The sequence below is a fragment of the Grampus griseus genome (assembly GCF_964374135.1).
Source record: "Grampus griseus genome assembly, chromosome: 19".
Classification (NCBI taxonomy): Eukaryota; Metazoa; Chordata; class Mammalia; order Artiodactyla; family Delphinidae; genus Grampus; species Grampus griseus.
This window is the reverse complement of record NC_139013.1, coordinates 48,635,094-48,662,534: the sequence shown is the minus strand read 5'-3', so window position 1 is coordinate 48,662,534 and position 27,441 is coordinate 48,635,094. Positions and strand designations below refer to the sequence as shown.

General features: G+C 45.8%; 1 protein-coding gene across 1 annotated transcript in view; it reads right to left on the bottom strand.

Annotated features, from left to right (window-relative positions):
• Window positions 1-26,447, bottom strand: part of VAT1L (vesicle amine transport 1 like) — a gene marked incomplete at both ends in the record, with an annotated part of 145,874 nt that extends 119,427 nt beyond the window's left edge. The window contains 2 exons of the mRNA XM_082677527.1: window positions 2,455-2,584; window positions 26,221-26,447. Of these exons, the coding sequence (XP_082533653.1) occupies window positions 2,455-2,584; window positions 26,221-26,447 (357 nt within the window). The remainder of the gene's footprint in view (window positions 1-2,454; window positions 2,585-26,220) is intronic.
• Between the last annotated feature and the right edge of the window lie 994 nt (window positions 26,448-27,441).

The following is a 27,441-nucleotide window of genomic DNA, read 5'->3' as shown; positions in this document are numbered from 1 at the left end:
CTAAATATCGACCCACTGAGTTTCATGAAGCAGAGGAACAGCTGTCTAAGCGTTAAAAACCAAATGATGATGTCAGGAATATCATCTCAGATGCCCTAGCTTGGACCAGAGGATCTCTAGGGTCTAACACTGGCATCCTACTTTGCACAGAATCATGCAAACCCAAAGATCCATAACACCACAGAGCAGCTGATGGCCTCCAGTGTCAACAGAGTCTATGAAAAGAGTGTTTCCACCACCTTGACAGCGATGGTTGTGCTGTCACAGACCACCTTGACGGTGATGGTCATAGCCAGCCCAGACCACCTTGGCAGTGATGGTCGTAGCCATCCCAGCAGGGTTGACTGCTCCAGACTTCTTGTTTCACTATCAAAATGGCAAAAAGAGGACCAGCCATCAGATCAGCAGCCCCAGTCTCAGAGTCCAGCGGTGGGGAACCTTTTTTTTTTTTTTTAAACATCCGATTCACCTCATTACTTGATTCTGTTTAAAAAAACGAAATTAGTCCTGGGCGACTGAGCCCAAATGATTCCTTTAGTGCTGAGCCTCTGGCAACAACTTTTCAAGGCTCCCTTCAATCCGTCAAGCCAAGAGCTACTCAGTGTGTTGCCGTGTGGAATCCCATCTCCAACATGATTGAAAGTTTTAAGTCAGAATTACAGAGGGCCTATTAGTATTGGTTTTCTCCCAAATCACACCCTGACTGGAAGGCTGTAGGTGGCTGCTTTTGTTTGTTTGTGCAACTGAACGTACTGGAGGAGGGTGGAGGGGGTGATGGATCGGTTTGACAAATAGCAAGTCAGGGCTAACTAGCAGAAGAAAGATCACATGTAAGGGAAACAATACAAGTAATCAAGCAGTGATTCCTCCCTCTACACTAAGGCCAACAACATCCTTATCTGCTGTTACAGTCTAAAATGGTGGGTTATTTATCCAGTGCTCAAGATGAATAGCGCAAACGGTATGAACTGTTCCTTTGGGACCACGTGGAGGGGCGAAGAGCAGATCATAGCGCTCACGTGCAGCACTTTCAGGGAGAGATGGTGCTGCCACGTGAGGTTAGATTGCTTACCTGGGGACAGAAAATGTAAAGTCATAGGAAAGAAAAGAAAAAGCGCATCTACTGCTCTCTCAACGTTTTTCTGCCACGTTATCTGGAAACCACCGGCAAAAAGACGGATGAGCGGGATGAGATTTCCAGACGTTCATCGTAATGAATCGGGAGCATATTGATATTTTCACAGTATGTTGAGGCTCCGAGGCACCGAGAGCTGAGCAGCCTCAGAATCAATTCCAAGGGCGCATTCTGGCTTTGCCTTTTATAGCGCTTCTCTCCCTGTGTTAACTGTCGCAGTGGTTGCAGGTGGAGAACAGAGGGAAAGAGCGTGGGACTGCAGGAAGAGTAAAGAGGCTCTGGTGATTTGAATCCAGCAGCAGCTACTACTTATTATCTTTCTGACCACATGGAAATTACTGAACCCTTCTGAACTTCATCTCTAAGGGGATAACAATATTTACCTTGCAGGCTGAAAATCAGTAACTTCCCCATGTTTCTAGTTATGGTAGATTCTCAAATGTGAGGTCCCTTCATCTCTCCGTGGGAAGCATTTAAAGTCGAGCGAGAGCTCTTATGCCTGATTTCCACTGTTTTTTCTTGCTCCAAACTACCGCAATTTTGTGCAATTGATTTGCCCATAGTTTTTCAGTTTTTATAGACAAGATCCTACTTGATTTGCATGATAATGGTAGGAAGGGTCATACATCTTTTCAGCGATAAAAAAAAGTTTATTATGCGGAATTTTGAACATGTACAAAAGTAGTCAGAATAATATAATAACCCTTTTTATCCCTTGCCCTGCTCCCCAAGCCACCAGCCCATAGCCGATCCTGTCTCATTGTCAGTCACCTCTCCCCTTCGGCTTTAAAATCCTCATCCAAAAATGCCACTTTCCCAGTGTCTGAAATAACGATTTATAAATGATCGCTTAGATGCATCAGCTAAGTAGGTATTTAAAGGAACCCAATTATAAAATACAGAGGCTACTTCTCCCCAACTTTTGCGTTTTGTAGTTGACTTTTGAGCCTGAAGTGATGGGGAAATGAGAGCCACGGATAGAGAGAGGAGGGATGTACACTTAGTTAATACAAGGCCAAATTCATAGCTGTATTAATTTTAATCTTATTAATAACTGTATAAAATGAATAAAGGGGATGCTAAGGTTTCCCCTGGCCCCTTCACCAGACCGTTGCCAGGAACAACAAGACGGTACATGGGAAAGGTATGAGACGTTTGGAAAGTCCTATCATTTACAACCACTGTTAATAAACCCAAATAATGAGACAATAACAATAAGACACGTTATAGATTATTTCAAACATATCTTGCATACTCTTTTATTATCTTAATGGATTCCAGATAGATATCATCCTTTCAGTCAGAAGTCAAAACATTACCTCGAATCCTTTAACGCTGTCTCCCAGAGCTTCAACAATCCCAGAACATTCAAATCCTGGCACCAGGGGGGTCTTGGGAGGGTTGTCGATATTCCCTTGTCGCACCATCAAGTCAATGAAGTTTAAACCACTGTGAACAGCAAACATGAAAAAAGAAATTCACAATGAGATCCGAAAGAAAGCACTGGCTTGAGTTTTCTTTCCTTCCCATTCCCTCCCTTCGCCCGCTCCCCAATTCCTCTCTCCTTTCTTTTTAAATTTTCTGATGAAACATGCCTAATAGTAATGTTACTTGGCTAGATGTCACCAATAAAGTAAAGCAGTGATCTTTCTAGACAACTAATGCTTTCCCAGCCCTTCAAATGGCAGTTGCAGAGTTCACGCTCTAATTGAAAAGAGAGTCCCTTTGCTCCCACTCAGAGCCTCCTTAGTCTTATTTTAAAAGTATGTATTAACCAGCCTGGTCATTAGCTGTTCTAGCAGTTAATCAAGGGTAAAAAATATACTAGGAAGAGGTTATAAGAAGACACATGGAAAGCAGCCAGACACAATGGCCATCCGCCATTGTGTGAAAAACAAAGAGAAAAAAGACCTAACCTAAAAGGTCTCAAAACAACCGTCACACCTCAACCATCCCATCGACTTACATGAGCGCCGAGCCATAAACGGTACCCATAATGGTGACTATGAGCCATTAAGAGACCACACTGGGTCCAGCTGCAGGAGGGTGACTCGAAGAATATAGGTCAAAGTGAGGGACCAATGGGGATGGGAAGACTGGAGGGTTCATTTCAAAAACTTTAGTTACCTCTGGCTGAGAGAAGTCATTAGGTATTTTCTACAAACATATTACTTTTGAAATAAGAAAGTTATCATTAAAATATATCAAAGTCATTGCCTTGGAAAACCACATACTTGATTCTAATGATGCTACCAATGCTCTGAACTGTTGGATTTTTTTCAAGAGCTGCAACGGGGAATTGCGTCTAACACCCGTGAACTAATCAAGTGGGAACACATATCTCACTCAACATGTATTTTTTCCCACCAGCTGTGGTTCTAATGTACTGCCTGTTTTCATAAGCTGCCATCTAGGAAAGACACGGGTTATAGAAACCAAACTCCTCGGTTTGGCCCAAGGCCCGTTAGCGTCCAGGCACAGCTTCCTTTTCAAGTAAGACGCGAACTCTTTCTTAAACACAGGTGGCCCATTTCTTCCTTGGCCTCTTTGGAGCCAAGGAGGCATCTAACTCTACCTACATCCCCTGGTCTCTACTCATCAGTCTCACCCATAAGGAATGGGTAAGGGCAAGGAGGATGACTTCCTTGAAAGATGGGTTCAAGAATCATCCCTTTTTTAGGTTTTTCTGGACACAAATGAGGCAAGATGCACATATTGCCCCACTGAAGTATCTCTAACATGTACCTTTTCTGAAGGCAGCTGCATGCCTCGTATTTCTTTGCTTCCAGAACACCTGGCATACATTATGCCCACAGCAACACAGTAGGGACTCACGCAACATCCACTGAACGAAGGAATATTCATGAATATCCCAAAAAATGTGCTGCCAGTTTGAGTACTAACTCCTTTTTTAAAAAATGTATTTATTTTATTTATTTTTGGCTGCGTTGGGTCTTCCTTGCTGCGTGCAGGCTTTGTCTAGTTGCGGCGAGCAGGGGCTGCTCTTCATTGTCTTGCGCGGGCTTCTCATTGCGGTGGCTTCTCTTGTTGCGGAGCACAGGCTCTAGGCGTGCGGGCTTCAGTAGTTGTGGCTCGCGGGCTTAGTTGCTCCGTGGCACGTCGGATCTTCCCGGACCAGGGCTCGAACCGGTTTCCCCTGCATTAGCAGGTGGATTCTTAACCACTGCGCCACCAGGGAAGTCCCCTAACTCCTTTTAAAAAGCGGCCAAGGGATGCTCAGCGTCTTGGACACATTCCTGAAATGTATGTGTAGACTTCCAAAGGTCCTGCTTTGATGGTTAATAGTTCTTAGGGTCATTTATTAACCAAAATATTCTCCAATAATGTGGCCAGTTTTTTAAGAGCTCGGGGAGATCTGGGCACAAATCTCAATTCCATGACTTCTCCTTGTGTAACCTTGGCTCAGTTACTCAACTTCTCTAAGCCTCAATTTCCTTGTCTGTGAAATGGGGGCTATGGTAGCACCCATGCCACAGGGTTGTTAATAAGAGTTAAGCATTAAGAATGGTGCCAAGTACATAGTAAGTACTCAATAATAATATCTGCATCTTCTGTTAAGAAGAAGGCTGACGTGTGAGATACATTTTAGGAAGATTCCCATTAAACAAGAGTTACAAATAGTTTCAGAGCTGAAGTGGGAAAACTTCAGGTATCTGTAAGCTTCACTTCTGTGAAATAGTCCATTTTCCGACACAATCAAATAAATAAAGCATCGCTGTATAACAATAAAAGGAATTTCTACGTCCCAAGTCAAACACCCCATCTCATTTCACGCATATTTCAGTTCACTGTGTTATATCCTCCGTGTGAAAACTTAGGATTTCCCAAGACCCTGATGGAAAAATGCCAGAAGAAATAACTCAACAGTGCCGTAAACGTTCCAGCCCCTGGAGAAGGCTGCATCCTAGATGCTTTCTACGCTGCTCGATACGGCGGCCAATCTCCATCCAGCGTGAAGTGGGCCCAGTGATTGTAGACGGGGAGCCAGCTACTTGATTCCAGCGAGAAGGGCTAAGACAGACCTTATAAAATCCTGTAGCATCCCATTTTGTCAGTGAGGCATGCAGTGATTCTGTCAGGATCGTGGAGAATGCCAGCCAACTTGAGGACAGAAACATGAAGGAGGTGTATCCCAGGGGACAGAGGACGGGTCATTGTTGTTCATCTCAACACACAGAGGAGGTGAACAGTTGTTAATGAAGTACCCTTACGTGTTGCATCAGACCTGTTTCATGGTGCCTGCCCACACACCTCCTCCTGATATGGACCTATCCAGCATTTACTGAGGGTTCAATTCGTGGCAGAAACCGTGCTAAACACTTCCCTTTTGTTATTTAAGACTCAATGACACTCCTACGAGGTGTGAACTATCATATCCATTTTTTAGATGAGGAAACTTAGACTCAACAAGATTAAGTTACTTGTGTAAGGTCGCATCTTTAGAAACTGTCCAAGTCAGGATCCGAATCGAAGCCAAGCCTAGAAACTGAGCCCTCACAGATGACGCCCTACTCCGTCTCTAAGGAAACTTCAGCCATGCCCTTGACGAAGGGGCACATCCAAGGGACCAGGTTTATGACTTCTTGTCTCTTTGCCCACTGATTGACCCACTGGTGGACCCAATGTTGGAGGAGTGGCCATTCACAATCTAAGCAGGAGCCCATTCAGTATAAAGTAAATGAGCTGGCCTGAGAACTGGACGTTCTCTCAAAAACTATGAATTGGGAAACATGCATCAGGAGAAAAACTTAGTACCAGAAAGGATGTCAAAAAAATAGAACTGAGCTGGGTCACAGAGCCAACCTAACAGGCTATACCAGGGTGAGTTATACACACCTCACTGCTGAGTTATCAAGGATGGAAGGGTTCAGTCTCTACATGTGGTGAAACCCAGCCCCACATGCCTCCTGCCCTCAGATATCCAAGAGTTCCCTTGATACTTCACGCATGTCTTCATAATAGGTTATATGTGTGGTCTCTGTCTCATGAAACCAAAATACAAATGAAAACAAATACCATAATCAATAACCCTGAATCACCCACTGGACAGCCATTACTGACCTCATTTTTTTTCTTTTTTCAAACAAAACCAGCAACATTGTTTCGAGATAATAAGTTCTTTGCCCAAGGCCACACAGACAATGAATGGTGAACCCATGAACTTAAACTTGGGTCTATCAAACACGTTTTTTCTCCGAACACAACAGGAAAACACAGGGGCACATCAAGCCATACATCATCATAATTATAGTGTCCAGTATTCGCTAAGATAATTTGATTTTTCACCTGGAAATTTTGAGGGGGTAGCAATGACTATGCCTGATGACTCAGGCCCATATCAGGGGTAATTGTCAAATGTCTCTCTTACCTAATTTTTACATGGCTCTTAAACATTTGAGAGCACTGCAAAAAGGAATACTGCTGCGAAGCGCTTGATGTAATGGTCTTCCAGGTGATCCTGTGTCTCTCAAATATTGGTATAATTATAAAAATAAGGCTGTTTTGTTTCCCTCCCACACTAAATTATTAGTCAAATAATAGGCTTAAAGGGTTATTACTGAGCCTTAGCATCCTGAAGGAATGAAGGCCGAGGTATGAGAAAGGGACCCTGAAAAACTCAAAACACAGAATGAGGGAGGTACAGGGAAATTTGGAAGCAGTCTCTTTAAAAAATAACTCTTTCATTTGCATAGCATAGTGCAGTTTATAATGTGCTTTTATACACATCTCATTAAACCTTGTAACAATCCTAGAAAGGCAAGAAGTGCAGATATTATTATTCCCATTAGATAGATGTGAATGTTGAGCCTCAAATAAGAAAGCTGGCTATGCCAAAGACAACACAATCAGTCCATGGCAGAGCTGAGACTTGAATCAAGATCTTCAAGCTCCTTGCTTATCTTATACCCCGTGACACCATGAAATCTGCAACGCAAGTAAATTCAGTGTGACTAAAATCAGTAATGTCAAGAATCAGGGGCAAGAAGACTAAGAGAAAAATGGTGGAAGGAAACAGATGCAGGGTGCGTGGGTTCCACTTCCTGCACTGCCATCAGTGCGCTGCGGGACCTTGGCTCCGTCTGTGAAGCCCACTCCCCCCCGGCCCCACCCCAGCTCTCACACTCTGTTTGCTTGGTGGTTCTTTATCCTGTGGGCTCTGCTTCAAATATTATCAAAATCAAAGCTGAGGTAGAGAGGAAGAGATGCTTGGTGGTCTTGGTAAAAGACACTGACTTGGGATGCTCAGATTCTATCTAGAAGCTGAAGGAAGGCAAGCTAGCCTTGGCGTCTGTACTTTGTTTTCTATTGTCTATGAAGTGATGGATGTCAACCCTGTAAAGTCTCATGGGAGATGTCTAGCTATTTTCATTTTATGTTCTACTAGGCTCAACAAATGTTGCTTACTTGATGATGATGCTACAGGTTGGGTATTAAGGTATGGACCATTTTCATCTCCATTTTGTTCAGGAGGATGGTTAAGCCTAAAGAAGATATAGTACCTTGTACAAGGCCCTATTGTAGGTACCAGAACTGGGGTACAAGCCCTTTTTATATGGCTTCAAAGTTTGAGTTTCTGACCACTAGGCTGTCATTCTGTTACCTATAAACCATGGTAGGCTGCTGTGTATTCTTGTCCCCAAAGCTCTGGCTTGAGCTCTGTTAATTTCCATTGGATATGCTAATAATATCAAAGAAGACATAATTTATTTCTTTTTTTATTGAAGGATAGTTGATTTACAATGTTTCAGGTAGACAGTAAAGTGATTCAGTTATACATATACATATATATATTCTTTTTCAGATTCGTTTCCATTATAGGTGGGTCCTTGTTGTTTATTTTATATACAGTAGTGTGTCTTTGTTAATCCTAAGTTCCTAAATTTATCCCTCCACCACCCTTTCCCCTTTGGTAACCATAAGTTTGTTTTCTATGTTAGTGAGTCTATTTCTGTTTTATGAATAAGTTCAGTTGTGTCAATTTTTTTTGGATTCCACATATAAGTGATATAATATGGTATTTGTCTTTCTCTTACTGACTTACTTCACTTAGTATGATAATCTCTAGGTCCATCCATGTTGCTGCAAATGGCATGATTTCATTCTTTTTTATGGCTGAGTAGTATTCCATTGTATGTATGTGTGTGTGTATGCATATATATGTATATATGTATCTTCTTTATCCATTCATCTGTTGATGGACATTTAGGCTGCTTCCATGTCTTGGCTATTGTAAACAGTGCTGCTGTGAACATAGGGGTTCATGTATCTTCTCGAATTATAGCTTTGTCTGGATATATGCCCAAGAGTGGGGTTGCAGGATCATATGGCAACTCTGTTTTTAGTTTTTTGAGGAACCTCCCTACTGTCATCCATAGTGGCTGCCCCAATTTACATTCCCACCAACAGTGTAGGACGGCTCCCTTTTCTCTATACCAGCATTTATTGTTTGTAAACTTTTTAATGGTGCCATTCTGACCAGTGAGAGGCGATACCTCATTGTGGGTTTGATTTGCATTTTGTTACTAATAAGCGATGTTGAGCATCTTTCCATGTGCCTGTTGGTCACCTGTATGTCTTCTTTGGAGAAATGTCTATTTAGGTCTTCTGCCCATTTTTTGATTGGGTTGTTTGTTTTTTTGATATTGGGCCGTATGAGCTGTTGGTATATTTTGGAAATCAATCCCTTGTCGGTTGCATCATTTGCAAATATTTTCTCCCAGTCTGTAGATTGTCTTTTCGTTTTGTTCATGGTTTCCTTTGCTGTGCAAAAGCTTATAAATTATTTCTTAAAGGACACCACTAAGTGGATGACAGAGGAATCAGCCCAGTTATAGTTTATTAATTTTCCAATTTGAGATAAAGTTGGCCCAGTGAAGGATTTAGCAAAGAAGAGGCAAGTAGATATGGAGAAGGTCCCCTTTTATTTTCCAGGTGAAAGGAAGGCAGGGGTGGCTCATGGGAAAGGATTTTAGATCTCTTGCCGTCTTGTTCCTCCCTCAGATCATCAGTATCCTCAGCATGGACCACAGGAATCCAAACACTCAGACCATTACACGAAGAACTGTATGATGAAAACCTTCCTCTTCCGGAAGACTGCTTCTTTACTGATGCAGCTCAATAGAGCCCAATCATATATTTCGATTTCACACTCAATAGAAATCCCTAATCTTGCCCCATCATTGGTTCAATTGGGAGATACATGGCCAAAGAAACAACCTTCAGTAACCCACTGTTTTACTTACTGAAGGGATATTGTTGAACCCAATATTTGTTAAAATACACATTCTCTTCTTTATGAAGACAGGGAATTTTTCCTCAAATTTCAGCACAAAGGTTGTTTGTGTGGCTCTTACAGGCCCAGTGCAGTGTAGAAACTGATTATATTTCTTTCTTTGCATTGGCTACTAGGAAGCTCTGAACCAAATTTGTAGCACCCCTCCCCACACACTGCAGAGCTTTCTGGCATTCATTCTCTATGTTATCCTAACACTCAACTTCATCTTAACTTTCTGAATGCTTTGGAGTTCCCATTAAAATAAATCTTAAACTCTATTAGATTCGATCTCAAACTTGACTGTGCATCAGAATTCGCAGGAGTACTTGTAAACGCACAGATTACTGGGCCCCATCCCTGCGTTCCTGACTAAGTAGGTCTATGGGGGAGGTCCAAGAATTTGTATTTCTTTCTTTCTTTTTTTTAAAATTAATTAATTAATTAATTTGGCTGTGTTAGGTCTTCATTGCTGCACGTGGGCTTTCTCTAGTTGCGGCAAGCAGGGGCCACTCTTCGTTGTGGTGCACGGACTTTTCTTTGCAGCAGCTTCTCTTGTTGCAGAGCACAGGCTCTAGGTGTGCAGACTTGCATAGTTGTGGCACACAGGCTCAGTAGCTGTGGCTCGCGGGCTCTAGAGCGCAGGCTCAGTAGTTGTGGCGCACGGGCTTAGCTGCTCTGTGGCATGTGGGATCTTCCCAGACCAGGGCTCGAACCCGTGTCCCCTGCATTGGCAGGTGGATCCTTAACCACTGCACCACCAGGGAAGCCCCAGAATTTGCATTTCTAACAGATCTCCAGGTGCTGCTGCTCCTGGTCTGGGAAGCACACTTAGAGAATCGCTGCTCTATCTATTTCTTTTTAAGCTATTTCAAGCTGTCTTTGGAATGAGACAAGGTAAAAATTAATAGATGATGATTAAATAGATAAGAAAATGAAAAGCTCTCTCATCCTCTAGGGCAGTTGAATTTTTTGATCCTAGTCCAAAGAATTATATTTACTCATGTTAAATGTGGTCTTATTAGATTAGATTCATCATTCTGATTTGTCTGGCTCTTTCTTGGATCCTAATCCTTTCATCCAAAAAAATTGGCTTTTCCTCCTGGATTTGTGTCCTCTGAAAATGCAGTTATCATGCCATTGATTTTTATGTCTAAATTGCTGATTAAAATATCGGATAGCAAAGTCATTCCCTCCACTGCGCACCTCATCTCATCTCTTCTCGCTACTCCAACCATCACTCCAGCAATTCTCCCATCTCTTCTACATCATCACTGCTCCGGCCTCCACTACACGAAAGCTAATCAAAACGTGGTCCATGCACGGATGCCGGTCTTTGAACTAGTCGCTGTTGGTCGGGAGAAGATGTGTACGGAAGTTGAGAATAAGCATTCAGAAACTTTTAGAAGATTTTGACAGAGTAATTTTGTTTATTGAAGTTAATCACTTAAAAAAAATGTTGGATAGGCTGTCACGTTCCAGGTTACTAAGGGTGTTTGTGAAGCTCACAGAAGATGTCATGGAGGGAATTCAAGACGTAGGACTAGCTGACATTTTTTAAGTTTCTTTAAATCATGACCTCTATGATTCTCTGAAACATCTCCAAGATACTTTGAATTCATGTTAAACAAATACTGTATTAAGACCGTGAGCCTCACTCTGTGAGCGACGGCAGTCAGTACCCTCCCCCAGCGGCAATAACTGCGGACCACGTGGGTGCAGGCTGACCAAGCTTCAAGAATAATCATTTTCTGGATGCATGTCAGGATCATCGTGGTGATATATATATTTTAAACGTGTACATCCTGGCTCTAGCTTTGAGAGTCTGTTTCACCCAAGCACACATTCTCACGTGCCATCAGCACTGAGAAAAATTGCTCTAAGTAGCCCCAAATCAGCTGTTTCCAGAAAGAAGACTGTTCAAGAAGAAATGGACCCTTTCTGAGACCGGTTCTCATATAGGGCTTTGTGATGGGTGGGGCGGGGGGGCCCAAGAAGCTAGTAGAATCTCTAGAAATCCCCATTCTAATTTCTCAAGTGATGGGGCATGGGGAGAAAGGACTTATTGGTGGTGAGTCATTGTAGTAGATAACATGTATGTGGTGCACGCTGTGTATCAGGCATGGTGTTCAGTGTTTTATGAGTGTGATATTTAATTTTTCCAACAACCATAACAAGGCAAAGAGGTACACGACGTTACCTACATTTCACAGAGAACAAAACGGAGGCGCACTGAGGTTTACAAAGCCAAGGGATGAAAGCAAGTGATGTCTCCAGAGGCTACTGCCCTTTGCTTTTCTTCTGAGAGAGCATCACTCAGTTTTCCCAGTTACAAAGAGGGGACTTCTCGACTCATCTGTCACATTGAGCACTTACTATATCCCAAGCAGACACTTAGTATTGGATACCCACAGTTAACAGGGGGTTCAGTTTCTCATGGGGAAACAGAATCATGAAAGCTGCTCACAATGCGGCGTGATGAGTGGTTTTACAGAAGTGTAGCCAGAGAGCTCACCCGGTCACCCGGAGATGGGCTCACAGACAAGATAACCACGGAGTCAAAACAGTGAGCCCCGGAAAGGCTTTCCCAAAGAATTGTTAGCTTTGCTGACACCCTCTGCAGTCACCAAAGCTAAATTTAAATCCTTCGCTTTTGCTTACTGGCTCCTCCTCGCGTGGGTAGCTTCCTCTCCCTGAACCTAAGTTTCCTCATCTCAAAAATGGGTTAGTAGGGGGCTTCCCTGGTGGCGCAGTGGTTGAGAGTCCGCCTGCCGATGCAGGGGACACGGGTTCGTGCCCCGGTCCGGGAAGATCCCATGTGCCGCGGGGCGGCTGGGCCCGTGAGCCATGGCCACAGAGCCTGCGCGTCCGGAGCCTATGCTCCGCAACGGGAGAGGCCACAGCAGTGGAAGGCCCGCGTACCGCAAAAAAAAAACCCAAAAAACCCCAAAAAACCACATCGGTAATATTTCAAACATGGAACAAAGTGACCAAGGAGATACACTGAGAATCTAAATATCAAGAGCCATTTTCAGCAGAAACAGAAAAGCACGGCATGAATGGGTCCAAAACAAGCTGTCCAAGACCGACCCCTTGATTTCTGGACCTGGAGTTATTCATTTACTCTCAGCCTCTCCTGGGGACACAGCAGGTATTTACTCCTAAGAAGGTTCCTAAGAAGGTTCTTGAAAAGGTTAAAATCTCTGTGGTCCAGGTTAGATGTTGACGGAGTCATTGACTTCAAACAGATGCCTGGCAGTGACTGGTTGTGTAGAACATTCAAACTAATTTAATTTAAATTCAACAGACCTTCCATGATTTGGGACTTGGCTCAGGACAACAGTGACAGTGTTACAACAGTGACAATGACATCTCTGGTTCCCAAGAGTTCAGAGATCAACGAAATAAATGACTTCACAGTATGACAATTCCCTAACAGGCAGTGGGACACGGGTCACAACTAGCACAGGGAGGGCAGTTACTAACTCGCTTTGCAGGAGTCATGGAGGTTCCACAGGTAAGTGTCACTTAGGCATGGCTGCGCCCTTTGCTTCCATTCTCCCAGGCTCTCCAGCCTCATCCCACCTCTCCATGAGGGGAGAAAGCATTATGAGACAGTGCAAAGCGCTTACTGCTTGACTTCTCACTGGAGCCCCAGAGGGGCAGGGTTCCCACAGAGAAACAGTCCATTTTTGCTATAACATGACAGCTATCTCCTAAGTCATTGCTGCTGATAAAAACTATGCTTCCTAAAACAGTTGTTTCAGTGGGAAAACGAATAAGGTAGACTACAGCAACATTGTCCAAAGAATATTCTGCAGTGATGGAAATGTTCTCTATCTGCTCTGTCCAATATGGCAGCCACTAGCCATGTGTGGTTACTGAACACTTGAAGTGTGGCTAGTGTGGGTGAGGAACTGAACTTTTAATTTTACTTAATTAGTATTTAAATTTAATTAGCCTTTATTAGAGAAGTGTGAATCAAACCTACCATGAGGTACCACCTCACAGCAGTCAGAAGGGCCATCGTTAAAAAGTCTACAAATAGCAAATGCTGGAGAGGGTGTGGAGAAAAGGGAACCCTCCTACACTGTAGGTGGGAATGTAAATTGGTGCAGCCACTATGGAGAACAGTCCGGAGGTTCCTTAAAAAACTAAAAATAGGGCTTCCCTGGTGGCGCAGTGGTTGAGAGTCCGCCTGCCGATGCAGGGGACATGGGTTCGTGCCCCGGTCCGGAAGGATCCCACATGCCGCGGAGCGGGTGGGCCCGTGAGCCATGGCTGCTGAGCCTGCGCGTCCGGAGCCTGTGCTCCACAACGGAAGAGGCCACAACAGTGAGAGGCCCATGTACTGCAAAAAAAAACACCTAAAAATAGAGTTACCATATGATCCAGCAATCCCACTCCTGGGCATGTATCCAGAAAAGATGAAACTCAAATTCAAAAAGATACACGCACCCCAATATTCACAGCAGCACTATTTACAATAGCCAAGACATGGAAGCAACCTAAATGTCCATCGACAGATGAATGGATAAAGAAGATGTGGTACATATATACCATGGAATAATACTCAGACATAAAAAAGAATGAAATAATGCCATTTGCAGCAACATGGATGCAACTAGAGATTATCACACTAAGTGAAGACAGAAAGAGAAAGACAAATACCATATGATGTCACTTATATGTGGAATCTAAAACATAACACAAATGAACTTATTAACGAAACAGAAACAGACTCACAGACATAGAGAACAGACTTGTGGTTACCAAAGGGGAAAGGGGGTGGGGGAGGGATAAATTAGGAGTTTGGAATTAGCAGATACAAACTACTATATATGAAATAGATGAATAACAAGGTCCTACTGTATAGCTCGGGGAACTATATTCAATATCCTGTAATAAACCATAAAGGAAAAGAATGAAAAATAATATGTATATGTAAAACTGAATCACTTTGCTGTACGTCAGAAACTAACACAACGTTGTAAAGCAACTCTACTTCAACAAAAAAAATTAATTAGCCTAAGAAGGAGGCAGTAGCACAGTCACTGCCCTGCTGTCTTCCTCATGGACTGTGTGCAATTCCAAAGCAGAGAGTTTGCCTTAAAATCTATTTCTTCCACGTTCTCTGCTTAGCCCAGGGTATATTCTAGCCTTGCCAAGGATGATTCCTCCACTGAAGGTGTAAGTAGGAAAACACCAAGGAGCGATTCAAGCTCTTTCCTTCCTTCTGCTAGAGGGAATGTTGGTTGGCAGCCTTGTGTAGCAAGGGGAAAGCCGGGAAGAACAAAGACCTGCTTGATTGCTGTGCTTTGGGAAGAGCAAATATTTATCCCGGAACATAAAAGAATAGATGTGAAAGGTGAGCAAAGATAGATGCAAAAGACAAGAGATAGCAAGGGCAGGGCTTGAGAATCTGGGAGAGTTTCAAGAGCACAGGGAGAGAGTCTGGAGGGGGCAGGAGGCAGCGAGCGGATCTAAAGGGGAAGAGAAGTTTTTCTCCGTAGCACGGATGCATCCAGCTTTGGTGTTTTCTAAAGGACTCAACAGAATTTGACCGTGCTTCTCAGTTATACTGGAAACTGGGTTTCTATTCAAGGGTGAATCATACCAGCTAAATCTAGGATACAAAAGGAAAAAATAATAGGAAAAGGAACAAAAAATGTTAAAAGAGCAAAAAGAAGAAGTCAAGTGTCCCATAAACGCTGTTGGCTGAGGGCAGAGATGTGGACTCAGTGGGTAAGGGGGTGCAAATTGCCTTTGCTCGTTATTTCCTAGGAAGGAGCAGTCCCAGGGGCATGGGACGTCTCTGCGGGCAGACAGAAACGTTCTCCAGGATCTGAAAGCAGAAAGTGCTGTCTTTGGGAAGGTGGGCATGTTTTTAGCTGCATTATGCATCCTGGGTTCTGGCTGCAGAAACGTTGAGTCAGAGTTTAGTACAGAGTCCCCAGTTGGAACAGTTTTCTTCAGTTTAGCTGGAGGATACAGAGAATCCAATTACGAAATCATTCAGACCAATGATAGGAACAGTGGGTTTAATAGCTCCCCATTAGCTGATTGAACTCTGTGTAGCATAGATAAATGAAAAGCAATTCTTTCTGATCTTAGACAGGGATCTTTTTATTTGTTTAAGTCTGTTACTTGACGGATTGTCTGTTTTAAGAAGCAGGTATGTCTGCACTGGGAGGAAGGGCAGGAGGCTTTGTAGAGGGCAGTTTGAAAGTTTCATCAGAGTTTACTGTAGAATTTAGAGTGTCTGAGCCCCACTATGTATCTATTTGGATGAAGAGCAGATACGCCTTCTGGGGGAAAGAGAAAAACTCATCCTAAGGGTAATCTGAGTTGGAGAACAGAAGCCTAGATGAAGAAGCCTGTGGCAATGCAAGAGGAAGGTTTGACTCTGACTGTGGTATTTGGTCCAACTCAGATTGCCCTTCAACTTCACGGGCTTGTGTCTAGGACTGAGCAGTGAAGAGTGGGAGTGAAGTTTGATTTCAGCAAACCCTGGCTGAAATCCCAGCTCCCTTTGTCTTATGAGATGCGTGATCTTTAGCAAGTTCCCTTATTTCTCTGATCCTTTCCCTTCATCTGGAAAATGTTTGGTATCATAGAAATTTCTACAGAACGCTTAATATGGTGCCCACGGCACATAGAAATCACTCAGTAAAGGTCATTATGATAATAATGATGATAAATGATTAATGACAAGAGTGTCATCATTATTAGCTCCAAACAGGAGGAGGATTAATACAGAAGGTAGCATATGCTGCTTTATAACCTGTATTGGGTGGAAAGGGGACCACAGCCTAAGCAGAGAACCAGGCTCCACCTGGGTTGGAGAAGAAACGGGGAAACATGCTGGGCGGCTTTGGTCGATGGGGAGGGAGCCAGAACTGTGCTTCTGAGCATCCAAGCTACGCCCCCTAAGAAACCCCTGCAACTATCTGGGAGGTGTTGAAGGTGGGGGGCCTGATACCTACAAAGGAAGGTGGGAACAGAGTCACGGACATACTGTTTTAAAAGGGGCTTTTTTTTCCCCAATAGCTTGAAATACTTATTCATTTACTTTCCAGTTTTATTGAGCTGTAATTGACACACTGTATTAAGTTAAGGTGTACAGCATGATTTGATGTGTGGGTATCTTACACAAGGATTACCACCATATGTTTAGTTTAGTGAAATATTGTTTGAACACCCATGCTGGCAGGGCCTGGCATCCCCAGGTGTACCAGCATCACAGGAACACTTGAGTTCAGGTGCTCTTGGAATAACCATCCTCAGAAGCAGCACACCAGGTTCCCTCCAAGAGCCCTAGCCTCCGGTCCCCGATGGAGCCGCACGGCAATACGGAGGAAATTACAGAGCATCTTGAGAAGTCAGAGGCCCACATTTCCCAGCCTCGGGAAAGGAGTTATTAGAGGGTTCAGAAAGTGATCTCTAGGGGCTTCCTGGTGGCGCAGTGGTTGAGAATCCGCCTGCCAATGCAGGGGACACGGGTTCAAGCTCTGATCCGGGAAGATCCCACATGTCGTGGAGCAACTAAGCCCGTGCGCCACAACTACTGAGCCTGTGCTCAAGAGACTGTGAGCCACAACTACTGAGCCCGTGTGCCACAGCTACTGAAGCTCGCGTGCCTAGAGCCCGTGCTCCGCCAAAAGAGAAGCCACCGCAATGAGAAGCCCGCGCACCGCTACGAAGAGTAGCCACCGCTCACTGCAACTAGAGAGAGCCCGTGTGCAGCAGTGAAGACCCAATGCAGCCAAAAATAAATAAATAAATTTATTATTTTTTAAAGTGATCTCTAGTTTCAAGAGAACAGACTGTGTCAAGGAGAAGTAAAACTCTCCAAAAACATAGCTCCTTTGGTATTCTTTCAAGTCCCCACTCAAAGACGTGCGTGCTGGAGAGATGTAGACTTCTGTCAGAGAAAGCTGATGGCAGAGGGGAGGCTGAAGGCACACTGGCGTGGACGGGCCACTGTTTGTATTAGGAGCGCCACATTTACAAGTGACACTGCCGCTGCTGCCAGAAGGTACACTAACGATTTGGGGAAAGTCAGTAACATGGGGCTGGCCAAAAAGTTTGTTCGGGTTTTGCCATAAGATGGTACAGAAAAACCCGAACGAACTTTTTGGGCAACCCAGTATATTCACTCGTTCCCCCAAACACTGATTGAGCGCCTACTGTTACCCAAGCCCCAGGCTTGGTGTTCATCACTTAAATGAGAACAGAGAGAGTTTCTGGAATGTCCAAGATGACCAGAGATTTTAAAGATGATGGGCCTCAAAGTTGAAAATATTATATATGTTATTTAATACGATTCAGTAACTTGGTGCTGAGAGATGTAAAGTCCCAAGACAGGGAATGGAGCTGCCTTCTCCAGTCCCCTGCCTGATTCTTCACTTTTCCTGGGTGAAGAAGCATCTTCTATCCCCCATGATGACTGCCATTTTGATCAGTCCAGTGTGTCTCTTACCTGCGCTGTCTGATAACTGCCCTCCATTCCATTTAGAGTATCTACCCCACCCCCACCCCGAACACACACACACACACACACACACACACACACACACACACACACACACACACACACACGCTTCATGAGCTCCTGGTGGGGCTGTCAATCATGAGGCTCCATTCTTCTAGGTCAGAATAGAACAGAATGGGGCACAAATGTGGCCAATCACAGCACCTCACTCCCTTGGGCCAAACAGAGAGAGGGACGTCCAGGGGCTGGTATGTGATTCATGAAGGGCCAATCAGATTCCTTCCTTGATATATGAAAATTGGGAGAAGAAAGTTCTCGTTGCAATGGGGCTTGCTAACCTTGCAGAAGGCAGCTGGGGCGAAAGGCCACCATCTTTCCAAGTCTCAAGAAGGCAGCTCATTGCAGTAGGAGCACATGAAGCTAACAGATGAGGAGAGAGAAGATAAAAGATGGAAGGGTCAGGAAAGGGGAGAGCCTAGAAGTCCAGGGACAAGTTCATCATGACAGTCACCAAGGCTGAAATGAAGGAAAGAGAGGTCAGAGCAAACGGGACTGGTCTTCTTTTTGAAGGTCCCTAAGCTTGGCCCAGCTTCTGGAACACAGTAGGAGCACGATACATTTGGGTTCCATTTCCTCTCTTGTTCCTTCAGGAATTCATCTGGATCTTCTTGTTTACGTCATGCCATGGTGGCACGTTCTTTCCAGGCTACTTTTGATGTTAGAGTCTTGTACCCTTCAGGGAAGACATGTGGAATCTGAATAGGGACTCCATCCAGAAAACTTTATGACACACGGAGGGACTTTCTAATGTCCTATTTTTTTGCATCTCCTCCTTACCACACCATTAATATATATTAAACATACACTATATGACAAGGACTTCATTCATTCAACAAATATTAAATATGCCAGCATCATTGCTAAATACTTTAGACATGATCTCTCTTTTGATCCTGACACACATAAAATTATCCCGTAAGGACTATAATTATACCCATGTTACAGATAAGCAAACTGAGGTTTCAAATGAGTAAGTCATTTTCCCAAGTTTATAGAGATTGCCAAAATGATCAGATTCAGGACTTGAATCCACATCTGCTTCACTTCAAACATTAACTCTTTTATAGCCAAAAGCATCCTGCCTCCCATCCAGTTTGGGTGTTTTTTCAGTGCCAGTCCAAGAAATGAATCACTATCATTCCTTTCACAGAAGATAATTACCCTGCAATGGGCTCTGGGGACTACAGGTGTTTGGAGAAGTCAGGAGTAAGAGGACCCCGTGCTTTAACTTGCCAAGGGGGTTCTGTCTGGGGAACCACTGACTCTCATGTTCCTGCCCCCAGGACAGTGCTGGGGAAGAGGCTCAGGCTGAGAGATCGAGGGTCACTGACAGATGGAGACTGAGGACAGGAGCTCACTGCAGGCTGTCATCAAGAAAATATCACATTTAAAGATGAAACAGCCCCTTTCACTGGAGCATCTATTTTGTCTCTTGGGCCTTCAAACATTACATTTACTCATTTTAATACCATGGCTCCAACAACGTTCTGTGTGAGATCACACACAGAGGAATCAACCTAATTTGAGATTACACGCCCACTGCCCTTTCCTAGGAAGAGCGTCTTCTTGTTTCTAATTAAACGTTTTCTTCTATGACAAATGTCAAGATGCCAAAAAAGATCCCTATGAAGAATAAGAAGTGGCAGGAACTTGGGGTCACGGGGGCGCTATTCCCCGTGTCTGGGTGAGCTTTGTTGTTGGCGCTGAATGTCAGTGATTTGCCCAAAGGTCGTGGGATTTGGGGCTCTTTTGGATGAGTGTGAACCAAACTCCAGAGGCTGGGCTGTTTTGCACACCCAGCTATCAGAGAAATCTGTGCTGCTACCCCCAAATGAGTGTGCGCAGAGCTGGTGTTAGGGTAGCAATACATCAGTCCAAATCCATTCCCAACCCTGGGCATAAGACTCAAAAGCCAGCACCCTAGTCCCTGCTGCCCACGTAGTTTGGTGGGAGATTATCAAGACAGGGAATGGGAGGATGGGGTCGTGTCCCAGTTCTATCTTTTGCAGCCCCGGTAACAGAGGAAGGAAAATAACTTTTACTGAATGCCCACTGTGTGCAAGGAGCAGTGAGGACTTTCACAGCCTCTCAGCCAGTCTTCATAACAATACCAAAAAGAGGGTGTTCTTACCAACGTGAGGATACGCACAAGGTGAAGGTGCTGTCTGCCTACCATCACACAGCCATGGTGAGGTAGGGTTAGGGTAAGAACTCAGATCTGTTGTAGCCTCTCACTCTTTCCACTTCATCTCTGAGTGCCTTTTTCTTAGCAAGTAAAGATGATAAACTCATGGGTGAGCGGCAGATGAAAAATGACAAGGGTGATAGGCTTCATTGCTCCAAAGGTGCTGCCGGTGGAGGGTGGAGTGAGCTTGGGTATCAGTCATCACTCCCTTTGCCCATCATGAGCCACTGCCATTGGCTTCTGTCTAATTAAGATCAGGCTGCTGTTTATGGGAACCTGCTCTATGTCAGATGTCCTGTAAGATGTTCTACATTTCCTTTTTGAATGAAATAGAAGACACACTGATTCTGGGCTTCCTTTCTTCCTCGAATTGCTGGGGAGACAGGACGTCCATTCCATTATTGCATCAAGAGCAAACCTTGTCACCATCACCAGCCCTCTCCAGGGAGGACAAGATAATGGGAAAAGGCAAACTTTTTGAATAAGAAAGACCCCAGAAGGAGCATCTCTACCTCCTCATCACCAAACAGGGCTCAGTGTGACTCAGAACACTTTATTCCAATCTCTCGGCCATAGTGGCTCCTGGCTCCAGTCTTAAGACCCTCCAAGCAATTTCTCAGTTTTACAAACATCTGTGTCACTTAACCTCATACACTCCACTTCTTTATTTGAATAAACTCAGGGAAGATCATATTGGCCATATTTCATTGGATTGGCCTTGTCAGGGACACTTTAATGCTGTGTTGTTTGGTGACATCCTGCACTCAAGTTGCCAATGTAGCCATAGCCCAATGGAGGCCACAGGGGCAGAGGAAGGAACTCAGTGTCTTGAGTGATGATTATATTGAATCAGCACGGGTGTTCTGGGTCAACAGCCATAGCAATGTGATCCGAGCTGGATTCCAAAAGCATCCCAGACCACGGAAATGGACAGAAAGTGAATGTGGTTCAGAAGCACAATGGCCACTTTGGGAGACAAGGTGGCACCATGCAATTTTGAGTCTCATCAGCTGTACTTCAGATCAGTCAAATGCATCCATGGTTCTTTCTCTGTATTTCCCATTCCGGTCTTTGTGTCTGTCTGCCTCTCTCTGTGTCTTGGTCTTTCATTGTCTCTGTGTCCATTGTGCCTTTGTCAATGTGTCTCTCTGATAATCAGACTCCCACATGTAAAGAGTCCAGGAACAAGACAGACTTGGATTTTTATACTGCTCATCCACTTAAGAGTTTGTGATCTTAACTTGTCTCCGAATGTCAGTTTCCCCATTATTAAAATGGAGATCGTAACATTGACCTTGTTGAGTTGCCATGAGGATAAAATGAAACAAAGAGTGTATAGCAGGCAGTTCAGTTGCTGGCTCCTAACAAGTGCCCAATAGCTATGAGTTCCCTCCCCGTCTCCAGTGCACTTTACCCTCATGATATATTACGATCCTCCCAATCTGCTGGCTTTCCTCTAGCGTGGCCTGCCCTCGGCCCATTTTCAGACCAGCCAATGGAGCCATTGGCTGATGGCTGCAACTATTTTTCATGCAGTTGGTCTCATTCCAGCAGTTTCACGTGGCCTCTTGCTGTAAATCAGTCTGGGAAAATAAATGTCCCCAGTCCATTAGTGACTTTCCACCCCAAGCCAATTTGAGCCACAAAACAGGCCAGCTTCTTAATGGCCACTTAAATACATTCCTGCAGCCCAGTCTGGAGACTCTCAGCCTCGAATCCCACCAGCTCCTGTCCAAAAGAACCTCCACTGTTACAAGACTGCTGGCAGCAAAGGCATAGACCAGACCCTTAACACCTGCGGGGGGCAGGGCAGGGGAGACCACAAACCCTGGTTTGCCTAGAACGGTTCCAGTTTGTCCCTGCTATCCCAGAGTAATTATTAGCAGTGTTCCTTTCACTCTCCAAAGAGTGCTGGTCTGAATGATAGCGACTATAAAAGGTATCTATGGAAACCAAGTATAATAATTTATAGTAATAATAATAATGTCTAGCATCCATTGATCACTTGCTGTGTGCCACACATCACCATAAAGGTCCGGATGCACCGTGGGCTCATTGTGACTCAGCAGAAACCCCCTTACAGCACTCTGAAGGGAGGTGCTATTATTATCTCCATTGTATAGAGCAGGAAGCTGAAGTTTAGAGCAGTAGGCGACACGGTCAAGGTCAACCAGTGTAGAGGGCGCGGGTTGTGCCTCACTCAGATCCCTTTTACTGGGCAGTGCACCCATCCTCCGGCTGCTGGGCGAGCTGGCTGCTCAGAGCTCAGAGCAGTCCCCGTCCCCTCTTCCATGGGGAACAGAGGCTCCACATCCCCCCTTGGAAAGCAGCCCAGAACCCAGAACTGACTGATGACAGGGGCTGGGGGGGGGGGGCGGGTGTGGCCCAGAAGGCTTCCCCCATTGCTACAAGGTCAGATTGACTCTATGGTACAACTCATGCTCCAGAACCCCTGGTGGGATCCAACTGAGACCCAGCTCTTGCTTGGCTACTTCCCCAGCCCCATCCTTCTTCCCTTGCTCCCAGTCTCCCGAGAGCACCTCTTACATCAACCACTTCAAAAAGCATCCCTGTCCCAGGCTCTGCCTCCAGGGGACCAGTCCTAGGATAGCCAGTTAGCAGGTGGCTGAGCTGGGACTCATGTCTAGGAAGGTCTCACTCTTCATCACTAAGCAGATGTGATATAACACTGCCTATATTATACATCTCCAAGTCATCAAGTCTCCAGGAAATATGTCATACAGGCATAGATACGATAACAGTCACAACGACTACCGTTTACTTAGTGCCAACTTTGGGCCTCTTTCCTGCATCTGATCCTCTCAACACCATAGTGTTCATTTTAGTATCCCCATTTTGCAGTTGAGGCACAAAAATCTTGGAGAAGTTGAGAGAGATGCTCACCGAGGTTACACGGATACATCTTTCTCCAAAGGCCAGGCACTTTTTCCCCTCGGCCAGTTAAATCGCTTGCTGTGTAAATTGTTCCCTGAATGGTAGATGAAACAGATTCCCCATTAAAGTTGATGCTCTGGCAACAATTTAGATGGAAGACTGGGCTATCCCTCCCACCCTGCACACCCCGCAGTGGTTCTTCCTGAGCTGCGTTTGACCATCAAGCCTCCACTTTGGGGGGAAAGCCGTATTACTCTGGGAATGGCCAGAGAATGTCTCCTTAAGCCAGACATAAACAGATCAAAGGAGCCATATTCACTGAAGAAAGGAAAGAAAGCAAGCTTATGTGCCAAAGGTCCGGAGAAGTAAATTACATATCTTGTGGCTTTTCCAGAGAGGGAGACAAAATAGAATAAAAGGAAAACAGCAGAGCTTTAAGGAGAAACAAACCAGGATTCAAATCCTATCTCTACTACCTGTGTGATGTTTTAGCAAATTACTGAACATCTCCAGGCCTCAGTTTGCTCTATCATAATACCTACTGCGCTAGACCACAGATAAGAGGGGTAAATGAGATAAAATATGTATTTCCCCCTGCCTCTTCTCTTCCATTTCCATAAAATTTATACAGTAACCAACTTGGACCCTCATTCCAGGTCTGAATACTACTAGTTCAGATAAACTATGGTTTATTCTCTAGCAAAAAGCATATCCTATTTGATGATAAAAGGTTTACATTAAAAATAGAGAATGAGAGAGAGAGAGGGAGAACAGATAAGAGGGAAACCTTCATCCAGGAGGCGATCAGCTGATTCATAAAACTACAGAATGAGTCTTCCTGGCTCCAAGGCTAAACTTACAGTCAATGGGCATCTTTGGCCAGCCAATCCTAACCTAGTGGAGAAAGAAGGGCCCAGCGGGCAATCCTCACAAACCGATTCCAGCCCCACCTTGCAAAACCGATTATCTCTGCTTCCAGCTTGGGGAAATGAAAATCAATCTGGGCCTTTGCAATACTGTATTCCAAATCCGCCCCCTCACCCCCCATGGCTGGCTAGCTTTCTGAACAACTGGGGTGGGGGATCTGCAGTGATTCCATTGTGTGTGTGTGTGTGTGTGTGTGTGTGTGTGTGTGTGTGTGTACGGCTCCAGTGAAAAACAGGCTTCAGTGTCTGGCTTTGAAAATCAGTCTCCCGGCCTTCATCTTGACATTTATTATTTCCAAACGCTTCAGATCCTCTCAGCATTTATGCAGTAAGTGAAAGGCTGGAGAATCCAGACCTATTTGCCCTGCAGATGACAATCTCTTCTCTTAAAAAGTAGCTTCAACATTTTCACTCTCTGAAAATACACTCTGACAAAGAGTCCTAGAACCCAGTCCTCAATTTGAGGAGGGTCATAAATTACACACACACACACACACACACACACACACACACACACACACACAGTATTTTTGATAGGTGGTTTAGGAAGGAGAATGATCAATACACAATTTTAATGTTACTGGATAGACATTCTTCCACCAGCAAGTGAAGAAAAATAATGACTCAACAATCCCCCTCCAGGCGTCTTTCCTCCATCCATTCATCCAGCAGTAACTTAGTCATTCAGCAAGAGCTTATTCAGGATATACTGGGTGCCAAGCTCTGCGCTGGGCACTGGGAATTTATTGGTGAGCAGGGCAGGGGTAAGCTCTGCCTTCTGGGGTCAGCCAGCTTGGTTCAGCAAGAGTTAACAGAACAGAACTGTATAGGATCCCCCAGTTGGCCAGAGCGTTGTCCCCTGCCCTGAATTTCCCAGGGAGAGGCCCCTGTGTTTAGAGTCAAACATGACCAGCCCCATATGTGATGAGTGAGCCAGAGAGCAGCGACCGCCTCTCTCCAGCCTCCTTCCAGTCTGGCGAATGAAACCTGCGTCTGCTCTCGAAGCGGCAAAGGGGAGGGGAAGCTCCTTTGCCTTTTTCTTGCCTCTAGATTGCTCCCAGATTCTGAGTTTGGGGGTCTCACCTGGGAACCGGTGAGCTGGCTGCTGCTTTTAGGGAGCAGTGTCTGTTGGGGGCTTTAAAAAACCGCGATGGGAAGGGGTGGGCCCATCTCACTCAAGAGTAGTGGTCCAGTGAACCCTCTGGGATGAGCCCTCCCTCCCCAGAATTCCAAGGAAATGACCATATAGTAACAGCACAAGAGAGGCTTAAACACTCCAGGAGGAATCCCAGCCGGTTCGGGGGGTGGGGGGAGGGGGAAGGGAGAAGGGAGGCGGCAGTCTGAGGTTCCCTGGGGAGGAGTGGGGGGGGAATAGAAGGGTACTCAGATTGCTGAGCTCCTCCTGAGATGGCAGCAGGAGTTAGGAGCAGATTCAGTTGTTTTGTTTGTTTGTGTTTTTCCTCTTCAGAGAAACACAGAAGATGCCTGTGGGGAAAGAGGGGGGATGAAGTAGCAGTCTTGGCCTCAGGCCTCACGGGGCTGAGACGCTGGGTACCTAGGATGCTTCCCAGTTCCTTTGCCCATATCAGACCGCAAGGACGGGAGTGTGCAGCTGTGAGGAGGAAGGACGCATTTCCCCAGCCCCGCACTTCGTCCCCAGCCCCACCAGGACAATAGCATGGAGGCTGAAAAGGTCCAGTATCAAATCCTGGCCATGCCGCTTAGTGGCGGCCGAATGATCTTGGGCAAATCACTCTCCGAGCCCTGGTTGCCGCACCTGTAATGGGGGACAATGATGGTGCCTAACTCACTGGGTCCCAGAAAGTATTAAATAAGATCGCACACATAAAACTCTAAAAAACGAAAGCTCGTACACAGTAAGCCGACGGTTATTTTTTAAGCATGTTATCGTCAAACCCCCTCTCCTGGCAGCTGAGCTGTCCTACCCCACGGAGAGCTCCCGCGGCGCAATCTTCCAGACCCTGAGCGCTGGGCGCCACATCGACCCTTCCCCTCTCACAGGCTCCTCCGGTCACCCCTAGATCCGGCTCGGGGAGGGCGAGGGCCGCCTCTCAACATCCTCCCCAGCATCAGCTGGCCCAGGGCCTCGGGGAGGCTCTGAGACCCGGGTGAGGGCGCGGAGGGGGATGTCCACGGAGGCTCTCCCCCCACCTGCTCCCCGGAGCACTGAGCGCGCAAAGAGAGAAAAAGAGAAAGGCGCGGATACTGGACCAGGCTTTGACGCGGATCTTGAGCTCGCCGTCCTGCGGCTCGGGCATGGCCTTCCTGGTGACCCGCAGCTTGTTGAGCCCCCCGAAGCCGGCCAGCACCACGGCGCGCATCTCCTGGGCGTCCCCGAGGCGGTGAGAGCCGCCGCCGCCCTCCGCCGGCTCCTTGACTGCCTCTTTCTCGATCATTTGCTCCGTCTCCTCCGCTTTCTCCACGCCTTCCTTGGCCATGGCGCGCGCGGGCGCGGGGCGCACGGGCTGCAGCGGCTGAGGCGCGGGGGGCTCGGGGCTCTTCTCCCGCGGGTTCCTCCTGTTGAATGTGGGATGCTCAGCGGTGCAATGGCTGCAGCCTCTGCGAGCAGCGCCGCGGTCCACAGCCTCCGCCGTAATCCTCCCAAGAGCCGCGCCACTGTCCACCCCACCTCGCTCCCCACCGCTCTTCCCTGCCCGATCAAAGCCTCAACTCCAGTTTCTCAACCAGTGTCAAATCAAGCTCTTGATCGTAGACCCAGAGTCCAGATTTGCCCCAAACTCGTGAGTTAAACATGCAGAGAGGACGCCTTGTCCTCCGCTGTGGGCGCAATACTTCATTATATACGGTGCAGGTTGGGCGCCTTGAAATGGACAGAGATGAATGTCTGAGTCTGGAGGATGCCTCCCCGCCCCGAGATTGCCTCCTCTCCCACCGACATGCGGGAGCGGGCGGGATAGACTGGAAATGGTGCTTTTTCCCAAACCATCAGTCCCAGCTAGAAGAGAGGAGAGGTTCTGGAAGCTGGAAACTAGAAATCCCTCTCGCTGCCCCGAGGAGTCCAAATCCAGGGTCTTCGCACTCAGGACCTCCAGAGTTATCGCGGATGCTCTTTACAGCATCGCCAGGAGCATCTTCTGATGGCTAATTCTCACTACTCGCACCATTTGGGGCCGTTAAAGAGGCTCCAAAAAGAACCAGAAAGCGGTCCTGTTCTTGATTTGACCTCCCCCCCCCCGAGAAGATCAGATCAGTGTGCACCCCTCCGCAACACAGTCGTGTACACACACACACACACACACACACACGTGTGTGTGCGTGCCCACGCGCAGCAATAACTGGCTTTTTGTCTTTTGTTATCAAGGCCTTTGAAAAAGAGCTCACGGGAAAATCTTAGATTTTTTTTTTTAAGGAAAAAAGATGGGGGATTGCCTTACGGCAGTTTAAGGAAAGATGCAGTTGAGGAATGATAGG